Consider the following 25119-nt stretch of genomic DNA (forward strand, 5'->3'; position numbering starts at 1 on the left):
GCATCAGCCCTTTCAATGAATATTCAGGGTTGATTTCCTTTAGGATTGACTGGTTTAATCTCCTTGCTATCCAAGGAACTCTCCAGAGTATTCCCCAGCACCACAGTTCGAAAGCATCAGTTCTTTGGTGCTCAGCCTTCTTTATGGTCCAACTATCACATCTGTACATGACTACTAGAAAGACCATAGCTTTAACTGGTTATGGGATGTTTAATATTTTTGTTTTTTAAAAAAATTAACCATTTTTTTTTTGTTTTTAAAAATTCTTTTCTTTTTAATGGGTATACATGTGTTCCCCATCCTGAACCCCACCTCCCACCTCCCTCTCCATCCCATCCCTCAGAGTCATCCCAGTGGATAAGCCCTGAGCACCCCGTCCCATGCATCGAACCTGGACTGGCGATCTGTTTCACATATGATAATATACATGTTTCAATGCTATCCTCTCAAATCATTAACTAAAAAAGTTAATCATTTTTTAAAAATTTATTTTAAATGGGATATAATGGCTTTAAATATTGTGCTAAGTTTCTGCTGCACATCCACGTGAATCAGCCATAAGTATCCATATGTCCCCTCCCTCCTGGCCCTCCCTCCCACCCCAGGCCCCACCCCACCCCTCCAGGTCAGCACAGAGCACGGGGCTGAGCGCCCTGTTACGCAGCAACTCCCCACTAGCTATCCACCTTACACACGGCAGCGTGTGAATGTCAGTGACACTCTCTCAATTCGCCCTACCCTCTCCTTCCCACCGTGTCCACAAGTCCACTTTCTATGCCTGCATCTCTTTTCCTGCCTTGCAAACAGGTTCATTGGCACCATTTTTCTAGATTCCATATATATATATATATATATATGCATTAATATACAATATTTTTCTTTTTCTGACTTACTTCACTCTGTATGACAGATTCTAGGTTCATACACATCACTACAGCTGACCCAGCCTCATTCAATTTCATTCCTTTTTTGTTCCTTTTAAGCTCTGTGATGACCTGGAGGAGTAGCATGGGGAGCTGGGGTGGGAGGAAGGAGATTATACACACACACATATATAGCTGATTCACACTATCATACAGCAGAAACTAACAACATTGTAAAGCAATTATCCTCCAATTAAAAAAATACCTTATAAATAAATACACAGAAAACAAACCTACGGTTACCAAAGGGTTAAGCAGGTGGAGGGATAAATCAGGAGTTTGGGATTAACAGATACACACTATGTAAGTAAACAATAAGGATCTACTGGATAGCACAGGGAACTATACTCAATATCTTTTAGTCTATACTAGAAAAGAATCTGAAAAAGAACATGAGAGAGAGAGAGATCACTTTGCTATACACCTGAAACTAACACATTGTAAGTCAACTATATTTAATACTTAAAAAAAAAATCCACTGGCTTTGTTTCTCTGGAGAACCCTAATACAGTGGAACTCAGAGGCACTGTTCCTTGGCCTCCGGTCACCTTTTGCAGTACACATATTGCCTCTCCACACAGATGGGGGAGAATTTCCTCCATGGTTCCTGTGTCTCTTGTGGAGGGGAATTTAGGAGGTTAGTGGAATGAACTGTAGCGCCCCCTGCCCCCCACGACGGCCCCACCTCAAGGCCTCAGTTGGTACTTGAATCCTCTCTCCTCCACGCTGGCAAGTCTTGGAGGCTTCCTGATGGAGTAACCCAAACATCCTTGAGGGAGGCTGGCCAATAAACATGAAAAGGTTTGTGTTTTTAACTATTTAATTTGTGTATTATTTGTCTCAGTGTCAAGTCTTAAAGCAATCATTTAAACATAATTTTTAATGTAATGTCAAGTGTGTGCAAATAAAATCTGCTAATTGAGGTAAACCCAACTTAGCACAGTCCAAAACACATACTCCCTTTAAGACAGCATATCCCCTTTTGCTAATAAGGTAAAACCTCAAGTTCTCTATGTCCTTATATGCTGTACCCCCTACAGGAGCAAGAATAATCATATAAAGGGCTGGAAGATCTGCTTCCACTGAATCAAATACCAAGTTGTCTCCAATTCAAGAGGTTATATAAGTGTATCTATTTCTCTGAGAAAAAGCTTTCCTTGACAAAACAAATTAGAATCTTATGTTTTAGCTCTGTCAAACCACACAAAATTATTAAGTATAAACTCAATTCAATAAATCTTTATTGAGCTCCCACTGGGTGCATGAATTTAGGATCTATAATTTACATAAGTAGAAAAGTGTTACTTTAGCCCCTTAAAAAAAGCAAATTACAACTTCTGTGTATATTTCAAGTGAATCATTTAATGTGAGTGAGGCTCAGTTTGATATTACCAGAAATATTAACAGAAGAAAGTGGGAAAGTATAAGCATTTTCCCTTCTATCAGAAAAGGGTTTGATGCCAGGATAAAACCCTGTTGTTTTAACAATGGCTGATCAAAAAGGCTAGGATCTGGAAGTAAAAAATGTACTTGGAAACACTGTCCTCTGCGGGCTCATTCCCCTGAGGGCAGCAAAATGCTGAAAAATTTAACTGGCTCAAAAATCATACTGAGAGATCAAAAAGAAGAGTTAGTCACAGCTTGGGGAAGAATATTTTTTTCATGTCATCTGTCATCTACAGATGACACTAAATGTAGTTAGAGTAATAATTCCAAAGTTTCCCTGGAGTTGTCAGAGCACTCTGAGCTAACCAAAGGGGCTATAAACTCCTGCTCCTTTGAACAGAGTGGTTTCAAATGATAGATTCTCCAGTGCACCAACTGTATTTTCAAGTATAATTCTAGTACTTGTACCTAGCAATACAGAAGAAAAAGCAGCAGGGAGAAAGTGTCAAGTATATAGGACATAAAAGGATCTGGCAGCCTTAGAATTCCCAGTTTGAGTCTTTTTCATCAGGAAAATCACATTCTGGCTCAGTCCAAGGTGATGCTGGAGACAGTGATATTGATGGCTTGTGACAAGGAGGAGGCAACAGTGAAAGTATTGAACTCTGGTTTTCTTCTTTCATCTGTTAAATAAACTCAAAATAAGGTTGAAGGCACATAAATTCAATACATTAATTTTTTTAAAAATAAATAACTTTTAAAGAAGTAACGTTAGAAGTGTTTAAATTGTTTTAGGTATTTTCACTTAAACATGCCTTTGATTCTTATCATCTGAAAATAAGTAGCACTAACCAAATAAACTGATTTTTATCAGAGAATTATTTTGCCCTTACATCATTTCTAACCAATACAGAAAAATACCTCTAAATTAAGCAAAATATAAACTTAGAATAAAGTAACACGTGATGATATTCCATTTGTTTTATTTTAGAAAGTCTACAAAAATGTTGTTTTTAATTTTACCTTGTAAGAAAGTTATTATTAAGAATCTCAGTAACCAAACTGTCCCATTAAGCTAACAAAATGATGTGACTTTAACAGTATTAAGAAACATCTAGACAACAAAGATAAATCAGCTCACCTGTTTGAAGAAAACATGGGACAGTAAGCTGCTTGCTGATGGCCTGAAATTTTTTTGAAAAAATTATAAAAAAAGAACCTATTAGAATGTAGATATTTTGCTTTAAACTGTTAGAACATGTTTAAAGCTATAAAGCTCAATAAACAAAAATTGAAAGGAAAAAGGATATATGTAAAGAGGCCCAATTCTTAGCTTCAACCTTGACTAATTAATTCTAGATAGTCTTCAGCTACTCCATGATTTCCCTCATAGCTCAGTTGGTAAAGAATCTGCTTGCAATGCAGGAGACCCTGGTTTGATTCCTGGGTTGGGAAGATCCAATGGAGAAGGGATAGGCTGCCCACTCCATAGGCTACCCACTCCAATATTTCTGGGCCTCCCTTGTGGCTCAGCTGGTAAAGAATCCGCCTGCAATCTGGGAGACCTGGGTTCGATCCCTGGGTTGGGAAGATCCCCTGGAGAAAGGGAAAGGCTACCCTCTCCAGTATTCTGGTCTGGAGAATTCCATAGACTGTATAGTCCATGGTGTCAAAGAGTTGGACACGACTGAGTGACCTTCAGTAAAATCCCATAGACGGAGGAGCCTGGTAGGCTACAGTCCATGGGGTCACAAAGAGTCGGACACGACTGAGCGACTTCACTTTCACTAACATTTATTAGGCACTAACTAATTATAACAAGCTATCCTAGGCATTAAGGAGCTTAAAAAAAAAAGGATTAAAAAGACACACACCTTATTTCTAAAATATTAATGCTAATAGTTATCTACGATAATAATTACTTTAATACCAGCAACTAACATTCTTGTACTGCTTGGAAGTTTCTAACATGGCTTAACATAAGCATAGTAACTTACGTCCAGAAACACTAACTAATTTTTGTAAGGGGATTCGGTTAGGAAATGATACAGCGGAGACTGAAGCCCAAGTAGTCTGACTTCAAACCTAGTATTCTTCCCATTTCTTCACTGTCTCTACTTGCTTTAGGCACTGGTATTTTCTGGGTTAGTCTATAGTTTTTTGATGAAAAGACTGATAGAAGATTTGAATTTGGCGTGAAGCAAATATCACAAAAGCTTTTACAAAACATGGATGTTTTATGCTATTGAGATCTGACCAGTGTTACCTTTTCTCAGGATCTTGTTGCAAACAGAGCTGTACCAAGCTGAGGAAGGCGGGAGAGAACGTTTTTGAGGAGGGTGTCTGCAATCTGTCACTATTTACTGTGCGAGTCCCACTGGAGACATGTACACTTTCTCCAATCCCAGAGTCTACACCTGATCGGGAATTTTTCATTCTGGATTCTGACTGAGGAAAAATACTGGCATCCAATGGACTGTAGGGAGGACCTTTCAGTTTCTGTAATAACATCTAAAAGAAGAAAATTTTCCTTCAACCTTTTTCAGGCAAAATATTAAAACAGTAACAATGACAGTAAGGATCCTAAGAGTTTAAAAGATGTTTAGAAGAAATTATCTAGAATGTAAGGGATCTCATGAAGGGAAAGTAGTTCAGGAATTTTGGCAGCACTTACCTGTGTCCTGTGCATGTCTTGGAAAGGAACCTGCCCACTGGCCAATTCACAAGCTGTAATCCCAACGCTGTAAATATCTGACTTTACATTATATCCATGTAAATCCTATAGAACAATTAATTTGAAGTCCTTTAGTGTAAATACCCTTTAAAAAGTTACATACATATGCTTTTTTTTTGATAAAGGATGGTGAATAATAATGGAAAAAACTCGTGAGAAATCAAGATACACCTAATATTTGGTATACATTTAAAAATTCCTAACAGAATAATTTTGACAAGAAAGAATAAAAAAAGTCTTGCAGTAGGCCTTTCATCAGTCTGAATATAAGGGCACAATTGTCCTTTTGTCAAACTCAGAAGACACTCAAGACGCATAGACAACCCAATGCAATGGCCACACCTGACCTGTCTCAGTAGTTCTGGACTCAGCCACGGCTGCACTGATGTGCTGAACTGTGGGAAATCATACACAGCCCTATGCCTCTGTCCGTGCTTAACCAAACTATGCAGGTGGGACAGGCCAGAGAGGGTCACTAGGCCATCACCAGAAATGAGGATATGGCTGGCTTTAATACTCCTAGAACAAAAAGAAACAATCCTAAATACTAAGAAATTGGCCAAGAAAGAAGAATAGAAATATGGTCAGAATAAATTCATGTATTCCCTTGGAAATTAAATACTCTTTATAAAATAATGTTTAAAGCATGAAGTTATAAAGTTAAATGCAATATTATCCAATAAAAGATAGCCTCTGATGGTATTAACAAAATTTATAAAGACACATCTAATATAAAAATTTCCTTTGTCAAATAAATTATAGAAGAGCCTTGTTTTTCATTTGAAACATGGAAAATTGGAAACTACTAGAGCAGGATGGCCAACAGTCTGGTAAAGTATAATAAAAGCTTGATTAATTAGAATATTGTCTGTTAGAAATCCTCAGTTAACCAGAATGCTGCTAAGAAATAATAAACAGAAAAAAGCTTTAAGGAGGTAAAATAATAAGAAAACAAGCTTATTTAAAAGTAACTTAATTAAAAAGGAAAAAAAAATTCCCAAGTATCTCAGAGCAGCACTGTTTTCAACATTCAACCAATTACTTCTGTACCTACAGTTTGGCAACTAGAGAACTGATATTTAGTATGGTAATCTCAATGTGCTACATACAAAAACACTTAAGAAATCAAAGGTTTAGTTACAACCTGTATACGATATAAACACAACATAAAGCTGAAAAGCAGGTAAAGAAGCTCTTTATTTGCTTAAGAAAGAAAAAAAAAACAAAACACAAGAGCTAACTAGGATCCCACTTCCCACAGCTTACAGCTGAAACAGGCAGGTTCTAGTATCCTTCATCACTGAGACCTGAGCTCAACGAAGGCAGGCATTCCACCCCAGTGCTGAGCAAAGCATTTGGCACAGAGGAAGTGGACTGAACGTTTCTGGTGAATGAACTATAAAATGTAAGCATCTACTATAACTACTGGTCCCTTCCTCCCCCAATATTCATTTGCAAATTTCCTATCCTCCATTTTAACACTCAACTGTTTCTTCCTAAAATCTCCCTAAAATATTTCTTCCTCTCAAATTCATTTTGTAAAAGACAAATAAGTAAATACCTGTGAATACAGCCATTTTGATGCAGATAGTTCAACCCTCTCACTGCTCCAAAGAGAATGTTCCTTATTAAAGTTTCACTCATTCCTTCAGGAAAGTAAGTCCTCAAGAGTTGACTTGCTGAACCTGAAAGAAACCCCTGAAATCCTCAGATGAACACTAAAATGACTTTGTTTCTATGTTTTAAATGTTGATCAACCATCAACACATACACACACACTACATTTTACAGTCTAACCATTTTCCTATGCAAAGGTAATTTTCCTTCAAGAATCTTAAAAAGACTTTTCTAATGACATGCTAGAGATTAGGACAGTGAATTAATAATACTCAATATTACTGAAAAAATACATACTGTGTGAGAATATATATATTTTTTAACCCACAGGCAATCCACAAAAGTATTCTAAAAAATCAAACCTCTAAAATCCATTTATTTATTCAACACACCTACTGAACACTACTTTATGCTAGGCATTTTATGAGTACCTGGGGACATCAAAATGAAAAATACATGCATGATCCTGCCCTTGAGAAGCTCAAATCCAGAGAAGGGAGACAGAAACACAGATGTTTACAATGCAGTTAAATAAGTTTACAGATGCAGAGAAACAAAGACAGGGACGGTGTACACAAGTAGGAAAACTACTTCTGCTTGAAGAATAATAGCAGCTCTCCATTGACAGAGAGGAAGGAAACTGAAGGGATAAAAGACAGCTTGTAAAAAGGCATGGATTTCTTGGAGAAATCAGTGGTGGTTTCACTGATCATAAGAGCCATTATACCTTTTCTTCTGAAGACTAAAATTCAACATGAACCAGATATAGAAATATATCATGAAATCTAGAATTGGCCAGGTTTATAAATTAAAAGTAGTAAATCATAAATCTAAGATCACACTCATCCTTATAATTACATCATCCAGGCTAAACCATGAGTTATTTTACCTAAAATGAGTTTTCTTACCATAGGCCATAAAAGGAGAAATAACCCAAAGCCAGCTGCCAACAGTGAAAACAGTCCAGTAAGTTGTAATATTGGGATGCCGGAAAAAGTGGGATAGAATCACTGCTTTCTAGTATAGACACACAAGAGACAAGACATTTAAACAATGGTTTTTCTTCATGATGAAGATAACAGCAGTAGCGGCAGCTATTAGTACTAGTAATGGAGTTTATGAGTACTAAGCGCTGCTCTTGTACAGTCATGCCTTTCAATCTCACAACCACTACACGGAGTATGTGGCACTATAATTCCCATTTTATAGAAAAGGCTATTTAAAAACAAGATAGAAAATTTGTTCAAGAGCACCTAATTAATGAAAGTAGGACAGTCTGACTCCAGAGATCATATTCAATAACTGTCCTGTGTTCTCATGACAGAAACATTTAAAAAATACATTAAAACATGAAGATAAAGTCCCTTCTAACACTAAATGATAGAACCACTGTTAATATTTCAGTATAATTTCTTCCAATCTTTTTCTGTTCAATATCCATGTGCACAAATACATTAAATACGTTAAAAACTGAGATAATATCAAAATGAAATCCTTTCTCTCTTTATATAAAAAATGATTAGTGACAATGGAAATAGTATTATAATATTCCTGAAATGCAATCTGTTAAAATTTATCAATTCAGAAGCTAATTTAACTTAGCTGTATGAAAAAGAAACTGTTTGCTTTTGTTTTTTTCTATTTTCCTATTATTTGTAACCAGACTGATGAGGGGTATTTAAATACATTTCAGACCAATTTTTCAAATATGACATTCATTTGAAGGAACTTACAGTAGATACCAAAGTCTGAATTTGTTCTTTCATGGATCTGGCTTCCTTTCTTTCCAATTCTGTAATTTTATGTTTATTAAAAGAAAGAAATCTACCTTTTTCTAGCAGAACTACTAATTTGTGAAAAAGAAAAGTTTTTACAAATATATCTCTTCAAATAGACATTAAAATAGATGTATCTTTTTTTTTTTTTTTTTTTCGTATTGTTACCTGTAAAGCTTTTAGGCGTTCCTCAGTGCAGTTTTCCAGATTTGTAATTTTTATAGTGACCAGTGTTCCTGTAGGAGTATGCCGTGCAAGATGGACAGAAGTCAAGTTGTCAAATCCCCTTCCTAAAATCAGACATAAAACTCATGTTAAAAATCAAAGAGAGAAACTGATACCTGGACTTTATCAAAATTAACTTTTGCTCTTCAAGAAAACACTGATAAGAAAATGAGAAGGCAAGCCACTGACTCAAAGTATGAACAATATTTGTGTCTGATAGGACTCACATCCAGGGTACCACATAAAGAACTCCTACAGCTCTATAATAAATGACAAACATCCCAATTAAAAATTAGGCAGAAGATTAAACAGGCAAGCCAAAAAAGTAGAAAAGAAATGGCCAATAAGCACATGAAAAGATGCTCAAGATAGAGGAGCACAAATTAAACACAATATACCATTACATACCTATTGTAATGGCTAATACTGTGACTTGATAAACAAGTTGTGACATACTCCAACAATGGAATGTTACTCAGCAATCCCCGAGTCTCAGTCCCCAGCAACCACTGATATAATTTGTTTGTTATGTAAATAGTATCATAAGGAGTACAGTTTTTTAGGGTCTGGCTTCTTTCACTGAGCATAATGCTTTTAAGATTCATCCATGTTTCAGTAGTTAATTTCTTTCTATCGCAGAGTAATAACAGGACTTCCCGGTAGCTCAAACAGTAAAGAATCTGCCTGCAATGCAGGAGACCAGGGTTCAATCCCTGGGTTGGGAAGTTCCTCTGGAGAAAGGAATGGCAATATACTCCAGTATTCAGATGGTAAAGAATCTGCCTGCAGTGTGGGAGACCCAGATTCGATCCCTGGGTCTGGAAGATCCCCTTGAGAAGGAAATGGCAACCCACTCCAGTATTCTTGCCTGAAAATCCCAGGGACAGAGGAGCCTGGCAGAGTAATAATCCATCATATGTACATACCACAATTTATTTATCTGTTCATAAGTTGATAAGGTACTTGGATTGTTTTCAGTCTTTGGTGACTATGGAAATAAAATTGCCAAAAACATTCTTTAAGTAGACATATGTTTTCATTTCTCTTTGGCAAATACCTTCAAGCGGGATTGCTGGATCACATATGTTTAGCCTTATAAGAAGTTGTGAAAGTGTTCTTGAAAGTGGCTGAACCACTTTGCATTCCCACAAGCGATGTGTACGAACTGCAGTTGCCTGACATACTTATCAGCATTTATTGCTGTTAGTTTTTAAACTAAATACATCTAGAATAGTAATCTATTAACAGACATCTAATAAATGTTAGTTTCCTCCCTCTCTCCAGTCACCAAATTCTGCCACTTTTATTGCTGAAATGAAGTTAATCTGAGGTTCATCCCTTTCTCCCCAGTATCAGCACCACTTGCCCGAGTCCTGTCCTTTTTCTCCGGAGAGACTGACTTCCTCACTTGCCCTACATTCTCAACCAGCACATGCACCAAAACCAATGATGGAGCTACTTCAAAAGCCTGCGCCAAGGTCCTGTTCACCAGAAATTTTGATTCAGTAGATCTGATGGGATTCATACACTGCAATTTTTAAAAAGACTCAGGTGATGAGGATGATACTTCCGTCTGATCTTCTCTGTCTTTCAGGTTATTGCCTGGAACTGCTGCCAATTGTCCTAAATTTAACATTTTATCAAAAGAAAGGTACTACAGTGCAGCAGCTGAGAGCTTAGACCTTATGAAGACAAAAGTCTGCTTTCAAATTACTTAAATTCTCAGAGTCTCAGTATCTTCATCTATGAAATGGGAGGAATAAACGAGTGAGATGAAAAAAATTCATACAAAATGTTCAGCCTAATGCCTATTGGATGCTATTATTATCATCATCACTATTCCACAATGTCTCTCTAGCACAGAGTGTGAACCTCTACACACCCCATTATAAGGTCTTCCACAATATGTTCCAAACCTCCTTTTTCAGATGTATCCATTTATTTTTCAGATTTCTCTCCTCCTACTGCCTACATTCTCTTTGTTCCTGAATCTAGGCACACAGCAACTACGTTGATAGTCCTTCCTCAGTCACCTACTGGAGTATTTTTTATCTTTTTTTACTGACATCATCTGAAAGTTCTTTCTAATTTGGGGAGCATTTTCTACCAGTGCTATTTTATTGTAGAAAAAGTCAAATCCTTATTCTTTGTCACCTTGACCCTGGCAGGGGAGGGTCAATGATCTAAGCTTAGTCAACTGGAGGCTGAAGTGAGTGACAAAGGAAGCAGGGGTGATCAGAATTCACTTAAAACTGATCTAAAATCCCATTTTTAGTAGAAATGTTTTTCAGTTAAGTGTGGAACTCCGCAGTGGGGTCCAGCGTCTGGTGGTAAAAGCATCTGCTCACGTCCATTAGCGAGGCTGCTCTTACGCTGTGACCCTGCTTGTGGTTCTGTCACGGAGCTTCTCTTGGCTTCTTCCAAGCATATTTTTCTAGCCAATGATTCTGTGAGTTAGCAAAATTGCTCAAAAAATTCCTTCTTTGATTAAGTAGTCAAGACTCCTTTCTGTTGTTTGAACAAAAACCCTGCCAGAATCTTTAGTGAACTTTTCCTCATGCTTCAGGATCCAGCCCCTTTTCTGCCATCTTCCTGACTCTTAGAAGAGTCGAGATGAACAGCGGGATGCTCCATCTTCTCTGTTCCCATAACACTCGGCACATCTCTACTACAGTACTCTCCAGTGCATGAGACAAAGCTGTCTTTCATGTTTATCTTCCCAGAGAGGATGTGAACTCCTCAAGGGTTTTACATGGCTTTATATCCCTGGCACCTAACACAGTACCTCTTTGCAGTGCTTATCAAATGTTTCTGAATAGTCAGAGCAAATTTTCACATGTATAAGACTATAAACAATAAATCAGCCTGTTCCAAACCTAACTGAAAAAAGTTTCTGCTACAAATGGAATTTTAGGTAAGGTTTTAAGTTAAAAGAAAGTAATCTGGTTAAAGGACTGTGACTGAAAAGATTTACATGATTTGATTTAACTCAGACAAATGATTAGAAGTTTCCTACAATAAAGATACAAATAACAAATACTTATTCAGTGTCCTCCTCCTCTATAAGTACTTCAGTGAAAAAGTAAAAATTCTAGAAGGTAATTTTGAAAAAAATCTGGCTACTGTTTTAGGACAAATAAAATTAATAGATCCATTTGACTGACACAATTAACATTTAGTTTTATGCTGTGGGTAACAACAGAAAAAGACTGCTTGCAAAATAATCATTTGTCATCAATTTCATTTCTAACAATGATGAGTCAAATAACTGCACTGTAGAATTATTACCTATTTCCACTTGGAGTTCATAGTGAGAAACATCGGTAGAACAGATCACTTGACTGGCGCTAGTGGATGAAGGCAGCAAGGAAAGCGGGGGCTCATCAACCTGCATTGTTTTGAAAACATGGAAACAAAATAGGTATAAACTTTTTTGGTGCCCCAACTGAGTCTCTTACTCCAATATAAAATACTGATATTGTCTTCAAACACACACTGCTCATTAGGAAGGTACTGAAAGGTGGCTTAAGAGACTATTATAAGATCCAAAAAGGATTCACAATGGCTAACAAGTTATGCCTATCAGCCTGTGAAGCAGGACAGGGCTAGAGAAGCAGATTTACAGGTAGTGAAGAACACTTTTCAGCTCAGTTTTCAGGAAGCATTGTCAGGAGCTGCTAATATTGGCTGTTGAGCCCTTGGGGTATCTAACAAATATATCAAGGGAAGAGATGCAAAGACCTATGAAAAATATTCTATTCTGTTGTTCTTGCTTCAAGTGGTTGCCAGTTACAATCATTACACATACAGCTATTCTGCTCAACTAGTGGAGATATTAACAGTCAAGGAACACTGTGGCTTATTAAAAGAAGCTGAAGAAGTTTTTCACAAGATGAGGTGAATCAGAAGAGAGGTCAGAAAGAAAAATAAACCTCAAGAGATGGGAGAAAAGAATAGGGTATAGAAGTCCTGAGTTAATGACCAAGCACCACTGTGGTCTTTCACAGGGTTCTATGCAGTCAAGAATCCCAAGTCTGCACCAGGTCCCAGGGAGAGTAAAACAACATGCATGCAGGAGAAAGAAGCGACCAGCAGCGCTGGTGCCATATGACAGCCAAGAGGATTTCCAGAAGACACCTAGTAGCCTTTACAGGCACCAGCAGGTGGCAGGAGTCTTGTTGCACCTCCAAGGTAAAGAGAATGAAGAAGGCAGTTAGAAATTACATTACTATGTTCTAGGAATTCTGCTAGCCACTTTTTACATTTGATTCTACATGTCCCCTAAACTTTTAAGAGAGCAGAATATAATTATAAGATCCTGGCAAAAGGTAAATAAAGGTGAATAGTCTTCAATAGGGATAAAAGGCTGTAAAAAAGAAATTCTACCATATGACTGGAAATAATCCCAACAAAGAAAGAAACCTAAAAAAACCAATTCAATTTCTTTAGAATAGTAGTCTTATTAAACTCAGATTTAAAGAACACTATAAGAGAAAGAATGAAGAGCATATAGTAATTTTTTAAAAACTCAAAGTGATAAGCTGTAAGTCTGTCAGGGAGGCTAGAGCACAGAATGAACTGAGACTTACAGTTTACCGCTAGAAAAAATATGGCATCAGATTATCAGATGATGGGTTGAAATCAGGCTAATAAACCTCTACTTTGCATCCATCAACTCCATTAAGGAAACAGTCTTCTTTAAACTAGAAGATGCACTTAATTTGTAATTAAGTGGCTAAAGACCAAAACAGGTTGTTTTAAATAGGTTCAAACCTCCAGATCAAAGACAATTACATCTAGGATATTAAGTCTGCAAATACAATAGAACTCAGGTGAGAAACCAGAATAGAAACAGTCAAACATTAACTTAATTTTGAGAAAAGGGAAAAATTATAAAAGGGAAAGCTTGATACTGCTGCCCAGTAAGGTCTGGTATCAACTGACTACATAGACAGTTATGGACACTTAAGAAAACAATATTAGCAGTCACAAGAAGACAAAATAGGTTTACTACGAGTAAATCATTTTTAACTGCAGCTCTCTTTTTGATTTGATAATTAGTTAGAGAACTAAAAGCAAAAATCATAGCAGTGTCCTTGTCCTTCTCAAACTTTTTAAATAACTTTCTAAAAATTCAAAAGACTTGGTTAATGAATAGTCTAGGAAAAAGTGATGAAAACAATACCATTTATAATAGCATCAAAAAGAATAAAGTACTTAGAAAGTAACTTAATCAAGGCAGTGAAAGGCCTGTACAATGGAAACTACAAAATGTTGCGAAAAGAAATGAAAGAAGACATTACTGAATGGAAACACAGCTCGTGTTTAAAGACTGTAAGATTTAATATTATTAAAATGCAAAGCACCTCAAATAGCAAAAACACATTGAAAAAAAATGGAAGACTCACTCTTTCTGATTTCAAAATCTACTACAAAGCTACAGTACTTAAAATAATGCAGTACTGACAGAAAGACAGACACATAGAGCAACAGAACAGAGACCTCAGAAATCAACCCTCATGTATATAGTCAAATGACTTCGACAAGTGTGCCAGCATGATTAATAAGGCTAGGTCAGTATTTTCAACAAACAGTACTAAGAACACTGGACATTCAGATGCAAAAGAATGAAGCTGGACCCGTACCTAACAAAAACTATCTCAAGATAGATCAAGAAAATATTTGCAGGTCATATTTCTGATAAGATGTTAATCAGAGTAGAAATTGAAATAAAACTCAAAACAAAATAAAACCCACCAACAACCCAATTCAAAGATGGGAAAGAACCTGAATAGACATTTCTCCAAGAACACATGTATATGGTCAATAGACGCATGAAAAGGTGTTCAACATCACTAATCATTCAGGTCAGTTGTTCAGTCATGTCTGACTCTTTGCAATCCCATGAATCACAGCATGCCAGGCCTCCCTGTCCATCACCAACTCCTGGAGTTTATTTTACTCAAACTCATGTCCATTGAGTCGGTGATGCCATCCAACCATCTCATCCTCTATCGTCCCCTTCTCCTCCTGCCCTCAGTCTTTCCCAGCATCAGGGTCTTTTCCAATGAGTCAACTCCACATGAGGTGGCCAAAGTATTGGAGTTTCAGCTTCAACATCAGTCCTAACAATGAACACCCAGGACTGATCTCCTTTAGGATGGACTGGGTGGATCCCCTTGCAGTCCAAGGGACTCTCAAGAGTCTTCTCCAACACTACAGTTCAGAAGCATCAATTCTTAGGCACTCAGCTTTCTTCACAGTCCAACTCTCACATCCATACATGACCACTGGAAAAACCATAGCCTTGACTAGATGGACCTCTGTTGGCAAAGTAATGTCTCTGCTTTTTAATATGCTGTCTAGGTTGGTCATAACTTTCCTTCTAAGGAGTAAGCGTCTTTTAATTTCATGGCTGTAATCACTGTAATCATCTGTAGTGATTTTGGATCCCAGAAAAATAAAGTCAGTCACTATTTCCACTGTTTCCCCATCTACCTGCCATGAAGTGATGGGACCAGATGCCATGATCTTAATTTTCTGAATGTTGAGCTTTAAGCCAACTTTTTCACTCTCCTCTTTCACTTTCATCAAGAGGGTCTTTAGTTCTTCACTTTCTGCCATAAGGGTGGTGTCATATGCCTATCTGAGGTTATTGATATTTCTCCTGGCAATCTAGATTCCAGCTTGTGCTTCCTCCAGCCCAGCGTTTCTCATGATGTACTCTGCATATAAGTTAAATAAGCAGGGTGACAATATACAGCCTTGACATACTCCTTTTCCTATTTGGAACCAGTCTGTTGTTCCATGTCCAGTTCTAACTGTTGCTTCCTGACCTGTATATAGGTTCCTCAAGAGGCAGGTCAGGTGGTCTGGTATTCCCATCTTTTGGAAGAATTTTCCACAGTTTATTATGATCCACACAGTCAAAGGCTTTGGCATAGTCAATAAAGCAGAAATAGATGTTTTTCTGGAACTCTCTTGCTTTTTCAATGATCCAGTGGATGTTGGCAATTTGATCGCTGGTTCCTCTGCCTTTTCTAAAACCAGCTTGAACATCTGGAAGTTCACGGTTTACATATTGCTGAAGCCCGGCTTGGAGAATTTTAAGTATCACTTTACTAGCATGTGAGATAAGTGCAATTGTGCAGTAGTTTGAGCATTCTTTGGCATTGCCTTTCTTATCTAATCATTAGGGAAATGCAAATCAAAACTACTATGAGACACCAACTCACATCCTTTACAATGGCTATTATCTAAAAGCAGAAAATAATGAGTTTTGGAGAGAATGTAGAGAAACTAGAACTCTTATGCACTGCTGGTGGGAAGGTAAAATGGTACAGCTACTGTGGAAAACAGTATGGTGGCTCCTCAAAAAATTCAAATAGAATTACCATATGATCCAGCAATTCCACTTCTGGGTATGTACCTAAAAGAACTGACATCACAATCTCAAAGAGATTTGTATACCCATTTTCATAGAAGCACTATTCTTCACAATAGCTGCAATGTGGAAGCAACCCAAGTTTTCAACAGCAAATAAATGAAGAAGCAAAATGTAGTATACAAATATAATGAAGAATTATTCAACCTTAAAGATTAAGGAAATTCTGCAATATGCTGCAATACCAATGAACCTTGAGGATATTATGCTAACTGAAAATTCTCAGTCAGAAAATAATAAATACAGTACTTATATTGGTACTTAGAGCAGTCAAATATCAGAGATAGAAAATAGAATTGTGGTTTCCAAGAGGTGGGGAGTTATGGAGATGAATAGCAGTGATGGTAGTACAATATTATGAATTATTTGATGCCACTGAACTATATCCTTAAAAATGGTTAAGACGGTAAATTTTATGTTGTATGTATCCTACCACAATATTTCCCCTACTCCTTGCCCCTGCTGAAAAAAAAAAAAAAAAGCAGCACTTGTGGAAGTTTCCTGAGTTCTAGGCATCTCTCTTAGTAACAGCAAAGAGCCAACATCAGACACTTTACTTTCTAAACTCTACCTCAGTCTGAAGGGTAATACTTGAATGGAAACTAGGACTGGATGCTGTATTCTATTGTACAAAAGGGTCTGTAACTAGAAGACTTTAAAGTATCAGTGAGTAAAAAGTGAAATGACAAAAATGATGACAACGGAAGATAAGATCAGGATAAATTTATAAACAAAATTAAGATTACTCTATTTTGTAGGACTAAGGTATTTGCAAGGCAGGTTCTATTTTATAGAAATAATTATAAAATAAAGATTTAGAGATTAAAGGTGGAAAATCCCCAAGAAACATTTATTTATCAGCATGTTTCTTTAAATATTATTTAATGTATCAGTTATTACCCAGGGATGATAAAGAAGACAGGATGCCTATTTTTGGGGGCTCATGGGACAGACATACATCAATCACTGTGAGATTAATATAGTAAATGCCTTTTATGAGGATGTCTAAGATCTGCAGGAGCATACCAGAATTAAAGATACAAGAGCAAAGGCTTCAGATGTGATATTTGAGCCAACTCTTTAAATAAGAGGACGAATTTTAGAGGCGGAAAATCGAGAAAGGTATTTCAAGCAGAAATAAAAGTATGTGCTAAGACTCCGTAGTAATAAATGAAACTCAAAAATCAGACATATTCCATATCATTAAAAGTCCTTATACCACATTAAGAAATTTAGACCTTATCACATAGGCTTTAGGAAATCAATGGCAATTTAAAAGCTGGAAAGTGGCACAAACAGGCCTGTTCAGGTAACAGTGTTGAATACCGGCCTACGTGGGAGATCATAAGAGGTTATACGCATGACTAGGAAATTAGAAGCAATGAGTTTACCTGCAATGGTCCAGGTGAGAGATGATGACATTTGAGTAGTAATAGTGATCAGGTCAAGGAGGGGATGGACAAGGGCGTTTCAGAGACTTCGCATATAACTAGATATGAGGGCAAAGGAAGAAGAGGCATATAACTAGATATGAGGGCATTGGAAGAGGCATATAACTAGATATGAGGGCAAAGTGTGAGGATAACTACAAAGTTCCCAGTGAGGGTGATTTAGCAGATGGATTTTCATTGCCAAAGCTGGAAATTCAATAGGTCAGTGAGGTCTGAGAGAAGATTAAGGTTTTATTCAAATTGCTATAGAGATAGCTTTGAAAAGTCTAGCCAGAGGTATTCTATAGACACATCTGATATCCAGGAAAGAGTCAAAGATGCAAGTAAAAACTTGAGAATCATCAGTCCTGCCTGATGACAGGGTCTCCTATCAACCTGAAGGATAACCTTAGGTACCTCTAGACAATCTGAAATCTGAGCAACTGAAACCACAGGAGCCTGTGAGACTGCTTAGGGAGAGTCTGTTTAGGCAGAAGAGCAGATATCAATTGTAGACTCCTGGAGAACAGCTTAAGTAGAGGAAGAAAAAAGAGTAAGAAGAAAAGAAAAAGAGGTAAAGGAGAACCAAGAATTACATTCTGTAAAACGGCATTACTGGAGGCAGAAGAGGAACATTTGTACTCAACCATTTTCTTACCAAATTTTGATGGGTACTGGTTTCAGACTGTTTTTCAGGTCTGAGTGATTCAACTTGTGTTCGTGAAGTGCAGAAACAATCCTGTAAAGTCAGAAATACATTAAATAAGTGAAAAATCAGTCACACTGTAAGGGTGGCACATGGATACAAAAAGTTTGTTGACTAGGGTGAGGAACAGAGAGAAAGGGCAACTTGCAGGAGCCTGAACTGGAGCCAGGATTCATACTGTGGGGTACACAGCCTGGGGAGAAGGGAGAAGCAGCTGGGTGTGCAGAAGACAAACTTCACATCTGCTGCAGTGTTACTTGGTGCTATCTCTGACTCTTGCTCTCTACCCTGGAGGTAAAATCAATTCTTTCTTACTGCAGGTGCTAGTATTTAACTTTTTCGTCATCTTTGCAGTTTTCTTCTGAGTATATAGCTAGAGATTATTTCGTTATTCTCACATCATTTTATCTTGATCCTCAGATTTTTTTCCCTCAGGTGTAGGAACCATGTTTATCTATATTTAAACCACATATTGAGTATATTTGGAACCAATGTTGTTTTCTAAAGTGATATAGGATTCTAACTGACTCAAATCAAATTAAGAGACTTAGTTCCATTATCACAATTTACATTTTCCTGCATTTTAACTCAAGGTTCTATTATCACATACTGTCAATAAATAAATGTAAACACCTAAACATGTTAGTGATGTGAAGCTGATGTTACATTATTTAGGAAGAAAATGTGCCCCCCAAAAAAGTATAAACATGCTATATGAAAGAGATTTTTAACTAATGTCAAGCATCTCATGAACATTCATTTTTATATGAACATTAACGTATAATTGGGCCTCTGGTGGCTCAGATAGTAAAGAATATGCCTGTAATACGGGAGACCTGGGTTTGATCCCTGGGTCCTGAAGATCCCTTGGAGTGGGGAAAGGCTACCCACTCCAGTATTCTTGCTTGGAGAATTTCATGGATAGAGGAGCCTGGTGGGCTACAGTCCATGTGGTCACAAAGAGTCAGACATGACTGAGTGACTAACACTTTCACTTTTCACTACTGAAGTATAATATCAACTGAGTCTTTAAGATAAATCCATCCATGTCTACTTAACGGTTTCAGTCACTTACTTAAAACTTCCCTTCTCTAAAAATATGCCATAATTTCTCACTAATCAAACTAATAATTTTCCCAGTTAGCCTAAATTACTGATTAAGTTGAATTCCTATAGTATGTATATGTTATCAATCTTACTACAATAATCTTAAATAGATCCCCACCATTTTATGTAAAATTTGCCCCTGAAGAACAGGAGCTAAGAGTGTCTTGATAGCTGTAGAATCATTTCCTTTGCAAATTTCTATTGGTTTGTGTAGGGTGAATAAAATTTATAATAAAACAGATTTTGACGATACCACTGTTGTTCATATAAAAAATAATCACCAGTTAGGTCATTTATATGTTATTTGGTACTTAAATATATTTTCCAACATTTACCCTGAATCTTTCACAATAATCATTAATACTCTGTGTGAAAAAGGGTTAACACAGCAGGCCTAAAACTGCCCTCCTTGGAGAGGACTGCTTGGAAGGCTGACACTTGGCTGGAACAGGGACTCGGATTTTGGGAGGGTTCCCACCATTCCTTGATAAGAATGGATCACGGTGCCTAAACTGTTTGTGCAAACAACATGGTTTATGCTGAACACCTGCTTTTTTTCTAATAGTGTGGAATTTTGTTACTTGCTGCTCCTTTGAAAACACCATTTCCTACCTGTCAAACAGACGGTAAACTTTGAATGGGGAAGAATCCTTCATTAACTTTATCTGAATTGCACAAATATCTCATTGAGGAGAAAACATGAAGGTTTTGATTCAAAAGAGTATAAATATTTCATCGTTGCAAGAAGAATATAAACTAAAATTATTAACTGAACAAATATAAATGACTATCAAATTCTATATTTCAAAAAAAAATCCATAATTATGAAATAATAGATTAAGTAAGATGTCTTTCCCCCTGAATTTGGAAACCTGGGCAACCATATAGCCCTTTGAATCTCAGGATCTTCATCTATCAAATATCCTTTTATATCTCATCCAGCCTACAAACTGACATAAAATTGTTAAATCTTAGATAATCCTTTAGAGCAGAAACTATGGTCCATGAATCAAATCTGACCCACCACCTGTTTTAGTGTGTAAAGTTTTACAGAAACATAGATACCTTCATTTGCATTTAACTCATATTGCCTATGGCTGCTTTGATAACAGAAGAGTAATTTAATGGAGATCATATAACACACAAATCCTGCCTGGCCCTCTAAAGAAAAAATTTGCAGATCCTGCTTTAGAAAAATGAGGTAATATTTCACCTCAATGTATTTTCCAGATATATAAAGCTCCCCTTTCAGGTAGATAATCTTTACTTTAAACACAAAGTGAATGCATTCTATATTTTCCAAATAACCAACAATATAGTCTCCTAACTTCATAGTTCTGCCTCTCAGATTTGACAACTGATGGAGTGAATTGGCAGATATGAGTTTGATCCTTGCCTCTAATTCTTTGCAATCTTAGGCCAAACTCTAAATGAGGATTATACCACCTGCCCTGCCAATCACTAACAAGTTTGAAGACTAAGAGAAATATAATATATTAAAGTATTTGAAAATTACATATGTACCCACCACTTTTTAAAAGATCACTGCTTTAATAATTTAAATATTCAAATAATGTATTATATTCTATATAAGACATAATGAAAGTCTTAAAACTACTTAATCTAGACTAGATACCATGGACTTCATATAAACAAAAACCAAGTTAGTATCTATACATCATATTATACATTGATTCAAATGTATCTTGTCTTGCTAAGTCAAGGGGCTTATTTTTCCTACTATTTTGCTTGCCTTTAGTCAAATGGAAATCTGTAAAAAGGGATTTCTAAAAGATTTAAAGAATAAGGCTGGATGAGAGGTATATCTAAGGATAGTAAATGTATGAGAATAAGTGTGCATGAGACAAAGGAATAGAGGGAATATACCAGAAAAGTATAGGAGAAGCTCTTTTTTAAAAAGACAAAAACTCAGTGAACATTTAGCTTATGTCTAAAGACCAGAAGTCATTCAGATCAAAATAACATCTCAGAGCATAAGAATATTCCATCAGAGGACGCCTTCTCTTATGGCTTTACATTAATACCTAACTACTCTGTTGATACAAAATTAGATCCACATTTACAAAAACTTACCAAAAGAGACATTGAATCGCTTTAGTTCACAGAAAGTAACAAAAATCCATCCACTCCAAAGAAGATTTCTGCTTTATCTTCAAGACACTGAAATATCCTAATGCGAAAGACAGAAGCAAAATAACATATTTACATAAAAATTCCTTAAAGATATAATTGCCAAAACCCACCACTATTTGGGCAACTGTTCTCTGACACAAGGACTACCAACACTTCCGAAAGGCGTTCTTAAAGAGCACTTCTGTTTACCAAACGCCATTTCAGATCTGATATCACAAGATATCAGATATTACCCACTCCAGTATTCTTGGGCATCTCTGGTGGCCCAGCTGGTAAAGAATCCACCGGCAATGCGGGAGACCTGGGTTCGATCCCTGGGTTGGGAAGATCCCCTGGAGAAGGGAAAGACTACCCACTCCAGTACTCTGGCCTGGAGAATTCCATGGACTGTATAGTCCATGGGGTTGCAAAGAGCCAGACATGATTGAGCGACTTTCACAGATTTCTATCACAAAGGCAAAGTGCAGTTGAAAGGAGGTTCTGAATATTTCCAAAGCCTTGATTACCTGCATCTGTTCTTCCTTACCTGCACTACTTTTTTCAAAGAACCCTAAGCAAAATGTAAAAACAATACAAAAAGGCAATTTTGGACCCACTTTTACTACAAATGATGCCCAAGAATATCCAATGATTCTACTTATAAGTAAACTTTGAATCTTCCAAAGCTTCCTTATCAATTCATTACCTATTAAGTCATTTAGGGTCACTGACCAGCAAATTTGGGAAAGAATCAGGATTAGTAACAGACTAGGAATTAATAATATTTTCTTCTTGCCATATGTTTATAAAAATTTTTTTTTCAGTTTTCATATGAAAATATTTTCTGTAGGTTGAATTTTTTTACCTTATGATTCTTAGTTCTCATTTCCATTCTTCTTGGAATTTATTGACAGATATGAAAAATATGCTGATTATTACACAAATAATTCCTGTCCACTCTCACTGATGGCCTGTTAATCTCAATCATTTATGAAGACTCCAACAGATGCAGAGGTTTAAAATAGTAACTTACTAGATTTACATTCAAGAAGCTACAAAAGCACCACCAAAATTTCCCAGATCTTTCTGCATAGAAAGGGTGGCAGTGTTCTAAATTTCCTAGTGCGAGGTGCTCCCTTACACCTACCCAATTTCTCTTTCACCTAAATTGTGATTCATTATTTCATTTTAATGAAATTCCCAAGTTTGATCAAGGCACCTGCAAACATCTGAACAAATGGCATAGAAAAGGATTTTGTAAACCACAGAAATTATAGACCAGCATCTAATCTTATTGTTAAGGAAAGAAGTCAATTTGTTCATGATATTCACTACAGACCAAAGGTAAAGAATTAGGTGTGTGTGTTGGGGGCGCGGGGACCTGACGGGGTTTGATTATTTTTGTCTCCTGCCATTCATTATCATCAATATAAGGCACTGATGTTTGCTGTGTTACAAAAGGGATAATGCAATACCTGCCCTGCCCACTTTCCAGGTGGTTCAGATCAAATGAAATGCTTCATCTGAAAGTGCTTAGAATTACCAAATACTGTATCCATATAAGATTAGCTTAAGGAGATGCTCTGAAAGGTACACTCAGTTATTACTGGTGGCAGTACCAAATGGTAGGACTCATTTGGAAAGCATGTTGGCGATGTTTTGATAACCATAAACACATTCATACCTTTTGATCCTATAAAATTATCACTTCTAGTAATCTAAAAAAAATCCAAGTAAATGAAGAAACCATTCACGTGCAGAAAGTAATTACACTGCTATCTGAAACAGTCAAATATTCTTACCACAGTGTTTAATGAATGGCTGTCATGGGTCAGGTGCTGTGCTGGGCACTGGGGACACTCACTAATGACCCAGGCAAACAAGGTCCAGACCACTTGCAGCATACATTCCCACAAGCCAAGATTAGAGATGTGGTGATCAACTGCATTTCTAGTTCTCATGATTGTTTCCTGCTTTTTCCACATAATAACAGTAAGTTCTTTCTTAACAAAAAAAAATTTTAACTAGAGTATCTATTTTTCAGGAAAACTCACAAGAAACTGACACAATCTCTGAGAACTGTCAGTACTAAAGGGGTTGCCCCTGTGCGGGGCTTAATCCCAGAGGATTTTGCTTTAGATGTGACAGACTACTAAGAGATAATTTTATAAGACATTTTGAGGTCAAGGCAGCAGTTGCCCCCGGTAAGGGGCGGGGGGAGGGGGCAAATTTGCTGTTATAATTTTCTCCTGCATGCTTTCACTAGGTATGAATATCTTTTTAAAAAAATTCATAGTTGAAACTTGTATTTCTGAATGTACACGTACATCACTGGTGTGATCTCTCATACTTGTATCTAACAAGCTAATCAAGAAAAAGCTTTGTAAATAAATTCATTCTAGGTGATTCAGATCAAATGAATTACTTCATCTGAATGAAGAATGAATGAAGAATGGTTCCTCTGAAAACTTTAATCTGAAAGGTTAACACTTTCTGGAACAATCAGAATGCGCAAATTACAGAACTCGGGTTTTGAGTTAATCTAAGCATCCAACAGAGGCCCTTGGTACAGGGAATGTTAAAAAGCCCGATTTAACTCTTTGTGGAGCCTTAAAATTACTATACTTTTCAAAGCGATGTTGGGAACCCATAAAAACTATAGCGTCGCACAACTTGGTAGAATTTTCCAAACTTAGCATCGTGACTCAAGCTTTCAAAAAATATTTACTAAGCGCCTACTGTGGGCCAGGCTCTTTGCTAGGTACGCGCTGTCACAAATTCCAATCGCGTTTTGAGGGAAAAGGTGCTCGACACAACAAATCCATGAGGGAAAAACACAACCCTGAACTTAACTACCGAGAAGAAAACACAGCTTACGTTCAATTCTATAAAAGCTTCCTTCCGAGTCCTGCTTTGGGGGACTCTGTAGCGAACTCGCAGAAGGCACACGGAGCCGGGCCGGAGGGCGTCTCGGGTTTGGAAACGCCACGCGTGGGTGAGTGCTGCCAAAGGAGCGGGGGTGGGGGTGGCGGGACCGGGGAGAGCACCGCGGGCGGCCGGCCCCGCGCACCTGGCGCCGCCGAGCCCAGCAGGCGCAGCCTACCCACACGCAGGTGCTCTCCGCCGCGCGGCCCGGGATGCCGGGCAGAACCGGAGCTGCGCGGGGCGCAGGGGCCGCTCTTCATGCCGAGCCGCACCCCCGCCACGGCTCCGCCGGCCGCCCGGGCTCCGGCTGGAGGTAGGACGGCGAGTTCTAGCCTCGAGCTTCTCGAGGCGCGCGCGGACTAAGCCGCGCTCCCTCACTTCGCGACCGGCCCCTGACCCTTCCCCTCCCTGCCCGGCCTCCCCTCATTACCCTGGCGGCGACCACGGCCAGCAGTTCTCCTCAAGCGGCCAGCTGTGCGGGGCCTGGGCGCCCGGCCCGCCCAGGGGCAAAGCGAGAGCTCAAGGCCCGCTCCCAGCGCGGGCCGCGGAGCCAAGGGGGCGGCACGACCCGGACTGGGGCTGTGGGCCTGGAACTCAGCCCCAAAGCCCCGCAGCCCGCCGGGACTGGAGTTGCCCAACCCCGGCCCCAGGGTCGCTGCCCCGCCTCCCGTCTCCCGTCTCCCGCTTCAGGGCTTGCAGGGAGAGGCGTGGCCT

At 37.9% G+C, this 25119-nt stretch overlaps 1 protein-coding gene across 3 annotated transcripts; it reads right to left on the bottom strand.

Annotated features, from left to right (window-relative positions):
* Positions 1 to 471: 471 nt before the first annotated feature.
* STRADB (STE20 related adaptor beta) lies at positions 472 to 25067 on the bottom strand. 3 transcript variants are annotated; one of them, XM_043910398.1, is made up of 12 exons: positions 24836 to 25067; positions 21442 to 21538; positions 18193 to 18273; positions 11949 to 12048; positions 8604 to 8725; positions 7569 to 7677; positions 6605 to 6728; positions 5391 to 5562; positions 4984 to 5088; positions 4576 to 4820; positions 3451 to 3493; positions 472 to 2992 (listed from the first exon to the last, which is right to left on the bottom strand). In XM_043910398.1, exons 2-12 carry the CDS (start codon positions 21451 to 21453, stop codon positions 2849 to 2851), a joined length of 1257 nt encoding a protein of 418 aa, XP_043766333.1. In that variant the 5' UTR covers positions 21454 to 21538; positions 24836 to 25067; the 3' UTR covers positions 472 to 2848. The 3 variants fall into 3 exon arrangements, with proteins under 3 accessions (XP_043766333.1, XP_043766334.1, XP_043766336.1); XM_043910399.1 differs by lacking the exon at positions 24836 to 25067 and adding an exon at positions 24358 to 24472; XM_043910401.1 differs by lacking the exon at positions 24836 to 25067 and having other exon boundaries at positions 21442 to 21541.
* Positions 25068 to 25119: the final 52 nt, after the last annotated feature.

The sequence above is a fragment of the Cervus elaphus genome, chromosome 8, assembly GCF_910594005.1.
Source record: "Cervus elaphus chromosome 8, mCerEla1.1, whole genome shotgun sequence".
NCBI classification, from domain to species: domain Eukaryota; kingdom Metazoa; phylum Chordata; class Mammalia; order Artiodactyla; family Cervidae; genus Cervus; species Cervus elaphus.

Coding starts and splice junctions, on each gene's coding strand:
- STRADB (XM_043910398.1), bottom strand. Junction 12,049..18,192: donor CCAGTACCCATCAAAATTTG/GTAAGAAAATGG, acceptor AAAACAATGCAG/GTTGATGAGCCCCCGCTTTC. Junction 5,563..6,604: donor CAAAATGGCTGTATTCACAG/GTATTTACTTAT, acceptor TTTTTGTTCTAG/GAGTATTAAAGCCAGCCATA.